The sequence below is a fragment of the Malaclemys terrapin genome, chromosome 14, assembly GCF_027887155.1.
Source record: "Malaclemys terrapin pileata isolate rMalTer1 chromosome 14, rMalTer1.hap1, whole genome shotgun sequence".
NCBI classification, from domain to species: domain Eukaryota; kingdom Metazoa; phylum Chordata; order Testudines; family Emydidae; genus Malaclemys; species Malaclemys terrapin.
The window spans coordinates 4855674-4864141 of NC_071518.1; the positions used below are offsets into that span (position 1 = coordinate 4855674).

The window sequence follows — 8468 nt, forward strand, 5'->3', positions numbered from 1 at the left end:
CTTAGGACCCCAGTGGGCTAGCACCGGCCCTGGGTGCAGCCCACCAAGGCCCCTCCCCGGGCGACAGAACGGGGCGCTCAGCCCGGGGACTGAGGTGCCCTGGGAATGGTCAGGCGCAGGGCAGCATGCGGACGAGGCACTGAGACAATGGCCCTCAGTGCCCGTGGGGGTGCAGGCGGCGGGCAGAGGGGCACAGGGATTTCTCGCTCAGAGGAAATTCCATCATGGGCCCCGCTCCTGGAAATGCTCCCAGGAGCCTGCAAGGCAGACGCTGCAGGTCCGCCCCCCTGCCTGTCCAGCCTCTCTGCGTGGGGATTGGCTAACGAGGCAGGGGGTGAGGGAGGAGTTTGGTCGTGGTCAGGATATAAACTGAGCCAGAGGCACTAGAAGTGAAGCTGCAGAGATTTCCTGGCTGGGTACCAAGTGTCTGTTCCAGGTAAGGCTCCTGTTTCTGCTCTGGGTGTCTACCTCTAGCTAGATGACTGAGGTGGGGAAGAAAGGGGTGCTTTGGAGGGGGGGGCTCTACAAACACCCCAGAGGGGGGCAAGAGGTGCTTTGCCCCTTTGCTGGGGCTATTACTGATGTCTGCTCCTATAGCACTAATGAGCAGCTGGCTAGCTCTAATCTCTCTGGGGGAGAGAGGGCAGAGTGGAGGGCCCTGGCTTGTGGGGCTGAGCCCCTGACAGCCTCTCCCTAGTCCTGTCTGAGGGAGGCACAGTTCTAAGGGGCAGCAGGGCTGATCCCCTGAAGATAGGAGTGAGGCAGAGATTTGAGGGTGAATCCAGGCAGCTGGAGGTGGCTGTGAAAAGTGAGATCATGGATGGGGTGGGGGGAGGGGAGGAAGGCAGGTAACTGCTAGAGGGGTGCTGGCTGCTCCCCATCCTGTTCCTCCGTAGCATTAAACTGCTGAGAAGCCCCAGTCTTGGCTAATGTGCCTGGCCCATGTTTGGGAGGGCTGTGGTGGTCCCTGGTAAGGAATGGGACAGGGTCCCCACCAGACTGCCTGCCTTGGGTGTAGCCCTTACTGGGAGGGGGGAAGGATTCCTTCTCTTAGCTATGTGTTCCTGCCTCCCCAATCCAAGGCATGGGAGGTGGGTTCCTTGGTGGCATCCTCGTTTGGAGGGCTGGGGTGTTTGGGGGTGGGGGAAGGATGGTCTCGGCTGCTGGGAGGACTTGGAGATTCTTTGTGGCCATGAGTACAGGGGTCTGTACTAAGGCAGCATGGCCTTGGGTGGGGGTGGCACTTCCTGGGGGTCCCTCCTGCTCCCTGGAAGAGATGGCAGCCTGTGGTGTCTGGGGATGGGGTGGCCTGGGGCAAAGGGTAGCCCCTGCTTCTCCCCCCCTGAGTGCAAGCAAAGGGGGGGGCAGTGTGAATGCTGGGCCCAGGGCAGCCCTGCAGCAGGTGCTGGAGCCAGTGGGGTGAACATGCTGCCGGGGGAGGCTGGAGTGTTAATAAAAGCAGCCCTGCCCGTGAGGCATGAGGGGAGGCAGTGTGAGCTGGGAGTGACCTGAGGACCTTGGCTCCCTGTGCTGCTGAGTGGTTTTCCCACGTGCTGCCTTGTGCAACAGCTGAGCTGGCAAACAGACTGTCCTGAGAGCAGCCTGTCCCCAGCCCCTCCCTGGCCAAAGGGCACGGCTCAGCCCAGCACTCCAAGCCGGCAGCACGGGGCAATCCCTGCACTGGGGCACTTGTGGGTCAGGGTGTGGTGAGTACCCTCTGCTGAGTCCTCTCTGGAGACTGGCTATGGGACAGCCACAGCACAAGGTTGTGGGGGGTGGGGGGGCCTGAGGCTGTCCTTGGGAAGGGGTGGTGGGGTCTGTGCTGGTGGGGGAGTGAGGCTGATTGCGGGGGCAGGTCAGTGAAGGATTAAAGGCCCTTTCACTTTGGGTGTCTCTAGCCTAGATGGGATAGCTGGTGACTGAGTTGTGGTGCATGTGAAGATGCCCAGTGTGGTGCCCAAGGGGCACCGGCGGAACAGGTTCCTGGCAGTGCCAGGCCAGTGCCTGGGGGCTGATGGCTGGGGGCGGGGGCTTGCTGGAAGAGGCAGAGGGGGTGGTGGGAGCCATGGCCTCTGTGCTGAGCAACTCCTCTCTGCAGACTGTGCTGATCACTAAGATGGACTATGCCAAGAAGTCGCTAGGCCTGCTGTCCCCAAGCTCCCTCTCCAGGTAAGTGTCAATGGGCGGAGACCCTCCCCGCAGGGTGAGCCCTAGGTGGGACAGCTGGCTGCAAGCCTGGGCCCTTGCTGTAGGGCTGGGGTGCAGAGAGGGGAGAGGCAGGTCCCCTGCCTGATTACAGCCCGAGCTTACTGGCCCCATGCTGTCGGTCTGTGATCCCTATGCCACGGGGGGATGCTGCTAGCCTAGCCACAGGGGTAGGAGTCCTTAACTGGCTCCTCTTACCCAGCTTTGAGTGGGTGGCTGATCTCACTTGCAGGGCATGGTGGCCCCTGCCTAGCTGGGGAGGGCTGGTGGGGCAGATCCCTGCCTGACCCCTCCCTCTGTCCCAGGTGTGTTTCTGTCAGTGCCTCCATGACCCAGCAGCTGCTGTCCAGTCCTGTCCCCAGGGCCCGGCCCTATCGCATCTGCAACTGGGACCGTAGCATCCGCAAGGGCCTTGTGGCAGAGAGCCTGAGGGACCTGCTTGACAAGGTGAGTGTGGGGGAGCTGGTCCTGGGGGTGGCTTGTCCTGCCTCCCTCTCTGGCCTCTCCTCACCTGCGGCCTCGCCTTCCAGGTCCGCGCCACGCTGCTGATGGTGGGTGCCATCTCGCTGGTCTTGGATGAGGATGGCACCAGTGTGGAGACGGAGGAGTTCTTCCAGACGCTGGAGGAGGGCACTGTGTTCATGGTACTAGGCAGTGGGCAGACATGGCGTGCAGCCAAGGTGAGCAATGGGACCCTGGCATGACCTCTTCTCCCTGCCCCCTCCGATCTAGGGAGCTGGCGTCTTGAGATCACTCCCCCCATGCTGGACCAGGGCTCTTGGGATGGAGCCAGGCCTGGGCTATCCCAGTCCATTGTGATCTGCAGTGCCTGTATGAGGAGAGGGGACTAGATCCTGTCTGCCAGGTATTGGGACCCTCCCACATCCCTGTGCCAGGGACCTGATCTCTTGGGGTGCCCAGAGATGCTCTAGTCAGTGCTAGACTGAGCAGTGCACCCCACAGGATAACCCAGGGGTATGGGGGTTAAGAAGGGCCCCAGTGAGGTCATTTAATCAGTGAGAGGGAACTGAGCCCCCCATGGGAACAGACCCCAGGGGGCTCTGCCCTTCCCCCTCACTGAGACAACTGGGGAGGTAAGTAATGGGAGGTGGGGGGGGCATTCTGGGGAAGACTATGGGGCAGGAGCAGCCTAAGCCTCTCTAGGAAGGGCCCAGGTACAGCCTTCCCACCCTGCCAGATGGGTACTATGCAGCCAAACACTCCCTGCTTGTCCCTACAGCTCCTCATTGGCCTGGCCCCTGCATGGGGAGCACTGGCAGATGGCCTCTGGCTCACTGATAGCCCTGCACAGGTCCATGAGGCCAGAGCAGGGCTGTCCAATAGGGAGTTCCTGCTGGGGATTGGGGGAGCTCCTACAGGAGAGGCGGTGGCTGCTGCTCCCTGACCCTGGGCTGGTCTCTTGCAGATGGCAGGGTACCAGCTGTCTCTCTCCCGCAAGCCCCGCCGGAGGATTGATGTGGCCTGTGTGACTTTTGACCTGTACAAGACCAACCCCCAGGACTTGGGCTGCTTGAATGTCAAGGCCACGCTCTACGGCACGTACAGCATGTCCTATGACCTGCGGTGCTACGGGGCAAAGAGGCTCATGAAGTGAGTACTGGGGAGGGAGAGATCCCTGCCACCTGTGCTGGGAAGGTCAGATCCACACTGCCAACCTGAGTCCAAGGGCTGGGCTGCCCAGATCTCGGCCCCCTCCACCAAGCTGGCATGTCCACAGACCCGCCTCCATTCTGGGAGCTCCTGGGTCTAGGGGGTAGATGCTACACAAAGGGATTAAACCCTGGGGACTCCAATTCAGCTGCCCTTGTGCTGGAGGGTGGAGCAGGGTGTTCTCTGGGCTGGGCTCCAGGCAGGTGCTGGCCTATTGTACAGCTCACTACACCTATCCTGCCACTCGGCTCCTCTTCTGACCCTAACGGCTCTCCCCTTACCCCAGGGAAGCCCTGCGCTGGACCCTCTTCACCATGCAGGCCACAGGCCATGTGCTGCTCGGCACCTCCTGCTACATGCACCAGCTGCTGGATGCTACAGAGGAACAGAAAGAAGAGGAGGCCTCATCTCGGCAGCGCCTCCAGCCCCTTCCTTGCAGGAAGATGCTTCAGTGAAGCCTCTGCCCTTGCGAGCGCCTGGACTCTACCGTGACCTCTCCCATTGCCGCATCTGCCCAGGAGCGTGAGGTGGAGAGTGGGAGCGTCAGCACTACACTGGCTAGGAGGGTCCCAGCTCCCCAGGGCAGGCTCCCTGGGGCTCTCACGTTCCTTGTGCACATGGCCTTCTGCCTAGGCTGAAGGCCAGGCAGAATCCGCTCTGCTTCAGCTCAAGCCAGCCTGCAGCTGGTGACTTGTCTGGAGTAGCTTCCTGCCACACCCTGAGCTGGCCTCACTCTCACCCGGCTCGTTGCTGCCCCATGGCACTCTCTCAGCCTTGGCACTGTTGGTGACTCCCTGTAAATATATTTATTCACATTAAAGATGGTCTATAAAAGCCTTCAGACTCCTGCTTGTTTATACACCCCACACATCTCTGGGGTGCCTGCAGCCTCCTGCTCCCTCACCTATCCCACCACTCTGCAGGGGTTGTGCTCCCTAGGGTCTCCCCTCAGCCAGACCTAAAATGCCCTCCCGGGCTTAGGGATGCGCTGAAGCAGGCAGGTGGAGACCTGGGGCTTGTTAAGCCATTCCCCTAGTTTCCTCCTCTCAAAGGGGATTAAGCTCTGAGGTGACAAGGGCTGCCTCTTGCCTGCACAGCAGCGCCTGGCTTCAGCAGTACCCAGCTGGGATGGGGCACTCCACTGCAAACCTGCCCAGCAGTGCATGACTCCAGGAGCTGCAGTTGCTGCCCCAGGAGTTGGCAACCTGAGCCAGCTCTGCAGGTCATGCAGCAGGGGAGGGACCAGCCCCAGGGGTCTGTCTCATGGACGGTGAGGGCAGGGATTTTGAAGGATGTGGGGAAGATGTGATGGGCAGAAGCTGCATGGGGCATAAGCTGGTGCCTGGATCACTCAGGGTAACTCTCTAATAGCACTCAGCAGCTTTAACCTAGCTCTATGCCCTTGTAGTGCAAGTCTTCCTTGCACTAGGTGTGACAGGGGCCTCCCTGCTCTGAGGCGGTAGCTAAACCATGTCTAACTGGGTTGGCAATGGCAGAAGCCAGTTGTGGGTTGATTTCTCTCTAGTTGGGTGGCCTGCTGTGCCCCAGTGGGGTGGGTCACCTAGAGAACGAATGACTCCGGTGTTAGCACTAGAGGCTCAAACACTTAAGATGCCTCAGGTGCTCTTCTGCAGGGTGTTGCTACAGGGCTGAATTATGACTTGGGCTGAAGCCGCCATGAGGAATGTGGAGGTGACCAACAGAGCTCTGCCTCTAGTAGGACCCTGAACTTTGCCCTGTGCCCCCATGGGTGAGGGGCGCTTCTAGTGGGAGTGGATCTAGAGTGGCTTAAAATACTTCCTTCTGCTGCATTGCTGTACCAGGCAGCATCAAGGGGCAGTTGGCTGCTTCCAGAGCTTTAAGTCCCCAGAGGTTACCCTAACTCTGGCATAACTGTTCTACTCAACCTTAATTCCACTGGTTTATGGGCTGGGGAGAGCCTGGAAATTCCATAATGAACAAACACCAGGAGAACATTACCAGGGGTCACTTCTGATCTCTTGATTAGAGGAAGACTCCCCCTCTTCTTTGTCTCTCCTCCCCCACCTTTTCAACTCCCATCATGCCTTATGGCTGGAGTTGTGGGTGCCTCATCCTACTCAGGAAAGGCACAAAGCAGCCACAGCCTAGAGGTCTAGTAAACAGGCTTGCGGTGCTCTTCTGTTTTGCCAAATTGGGGTGGAAACGGACTCTGAACACACCTGCTTATTACTCATTGTATAAGCAAAGGCTGGTCTCTCTCCCTTCCCCCCCCCCCCCACAATCAGAATAGATTTGATGCAATGGGGGGCAGCTTTCAAAAATATTCCAGCTTGATAATCCTTTGCTATTGTCCTAGGTGAAAGTTTGTCAGAGAATGGTCCTCACCCATTGTTCTAGGGAAGCCATCTCTCCCCTCCGCTTCCCCCTACCCACAGAGGAGGTCACTGAGCACCAACGTGCCATGGACAAGGACAGGAAATACCCTTTCCAAAAAGTTTCCCACAGTGAGGCAGCAGCAGTCCTATTGCCAAGGGACTGGGGCAACCATTTTGGAAGAAAACTTTCAATGCACTATCTGAGCACACAGGATCCCCTTCCTCAGTGCTTGCAGCAGGGGAGAAATTAGTGGGCTAGGGGCTTCTCTGAAGAACAGGGGAGAGAGTGAGAACTGACCACTACTTCTAACATGGCAGATGGAGTCTACACAAGATTTCAGTGAGGTTTTAACCTGAAGTGAAGCTGGGTGCTGAGATCACTGGGGCACAATGTCTTGCAGCATCTTAAATCTCTTTAAAGGGTCCTTTTAACTTAAACCAATTAACAGATTTACCTACACAATCTCATTCTGGATGTTTTATGTTAGGGGAAGATATTCTGTATGGCTCATACAACACCCTGAATCCCTGCTTCACATGGGAAACTTAATAGTTAACAAAAGTAAGTCAGGAAAGGGACCCTACCAAAAGGCCAGCCTTGTGTCCTCCATTCATTCCCCTCTAGTATTGCCAGCCCACCCCGGCTTTCAAGCCAACTAGAGAATTATCCCATAGTCCAGGACAGGTGGGTTGGTAGCAGTAGCTGCCCCTTGAAGGTCTCTAGGGCATTCCTTTGGCCATGTGTGTGGCAGGAACCATGGAGTTTCAGGCTGGAAGATGTGGCTGAAAGCCTGCCCATGGGGGAGCAATCACAGGTGGAGCTGAGCAATCACCTAAGGGATAAACCAGTCCCTGAGAGCACTTGTAGTGGAAGTGCCCAGGGCCATGCTCATCCCCTCTAGGAGCAAAAGTACCATCCTAGTACTGAGCTGACCCCTCCCCAGCGAGCTAACACATCAGACAACTTGCAGCAGACTTCTCACAGTCAAGCTGGAGAAGAAAAACAACCCAGAGTACAGGATCTGTGAGGAAATCTGCTCATTAAGAGAGGTTTTTTTTAAAACCAGCTTTAAATTTGGCTGCTGCCCATTCTTCTGTCTGCTCTACTCATGAATCCTAATTATTCACTCCGTGCTATTCAACCCTGATGCCAAGTGTCTGGATTCCAGGCATAATTGGCAATTCTGTCACTGAGCCAGGCAGAATGGGGCCTTTCTAGCCCGGCTGTAGCTATGTTGGCAAGAGGAAGGGGAGCGAGAGGGGAATAAATTGGCAGGTTACTCAGAGCAGCAGCAAATAGTTAATTACCTGTGTGTCATGTTCATAACTCTGGTCCCAACCCCCCAAGGTGGTGCCCGGGGGCTAACGGGGGAGCCCTTTGCACATTTGGGCCTGTTGTTGCATTTTAAACTCCACAGGCCAGACTCTCCGCCATCTCCCTAGGGGCTAGCCCCACTGCTCCGGCCAACAGCCGAAGGCTGGCTGGTGCTGGCAGCCTGGCCCACAGTCTGTCTGACACCACTTTCCAAGTGTGTGAGAGAGAGAGACAGTAAATTGCTGCTCAATAGGAAAATACTTATGCACATGGGCCCCACCTTCTCCTCAGTCACATGCCTCCTGTTGAACTGTTTGCATGGGGTAGCACAGAGGGGACGCAATCAGGGCTCCATGATGCTAGGCGCTGTACAGCCTTAGTCCTCCCAGCGGCGAATTCCTTCTACTTACCAAAGATCAAGGGTGGGTTTTGCTGTTTAAACTCGTGCCATTCGTCTCCTGCAGCGTCTCTGTTTGACTGTAGACTTGGGCACAGGGGCTGAGGGGCCATGTGATTTGTCTAGCGCCAGGCACCTTAGTTTCACAAGCCAATGCAATGGCTCCTCCCCCACGACTGGCTTGGGGACATTACTCTACTCCTCACGTACAGTGCTGCACTGAGAGCGACAGGAACGGCTCCTTTTTAATGTCAGCCACTGCTGCCTGCGGAGAGGAAGAGATTTGTCCTACCTATGCTCTCCCCTCCCCAAGGGCCTCAGCCAGGCCTGGAACTGGCCTGCAGCAACCGGAGAGAAGGGGCATGGTGCTCTGGCACTAATGCCCAGAGCTCGGTTCTCTGCAGGTGGACGTGAACAGAGACAATGCTGTGACGCCCGGATGGACTGGCACAAGCCAGAGCCTGGGGCTTTTCCTCACACCCCCTGGGCACGACTCCCTGGGGCTGAGAGGGTGGTGCGCACA

The 8468-nt window shown here is 57.6% G+C and overlaps 1 protein-coding gene across 2 annotated transcripts; it reads left to right on the plus strand.

Moving 5' to 3' along the window:
* The first annotated feature begins 390 nt into the window (after positions 1-390).
* On the plus strand, positions 391-4712 carry CIDEC (cell death inducing DFFA like effector c). 2 transcript variants are annotated; one of them, XM_054049008.1, is made up of 6 exons: positions 391-436; positions 2099-2169; positions 2511-2652; positions 2736-2885; positions 3632-3816; positions 4163-4712. In XM_054049008.1, the coding sequence occupies exons 2-6, from the start codon at positions 2117-2119 to the stop codon at positions 4329-4331; spliced, it is 699 nt and encodes a 232-aa protein (XP_053904983.1). In that variant the 5' UTR covers positions 391-436; positions 2099-2116; the 3' UTR covers positions 4332-4712. The 2 variants fall into 2 exon arrangements, with proteins under 2 accessions (XP_053904983.1, XP_053904984.1); XM_054049009.1 differs by lacking the exon at positions 391-436 and adding an exon at positions 1650-1706.
* The last annotated feature ends 3756 nt before the right edge of the window (positions 4713-8468 follow it).

What these genes read in the sequence shown, in the direction of transcription:
- CIDEC (XM_054049008.1), top strand. Translation starts at nt 2,117, where the DNA reads ATGGACTATGCCAAGAAGTCGCTAGGCCTGCTGTCCCCAAGCTCCCTC. An exon ending in AGACATGGCGTGCAGCCAAG is followed by an intron (nt 2,886 to 3,631) that starts GTGAGCAATGGG and finishes GGTCTCTTGCAG; the next exon opens with ATGGCAGGGTACCAGCTGTC. An exon ending in GGGGCAAAGAGGCTCATGAA is followed by an intron (nt 3,817 to 4,162) that starts GTGAGTACTGGG and finishes CCCTTACCCCAG; the next exon opens with GGAAGCCCTGCGCTGGACCC.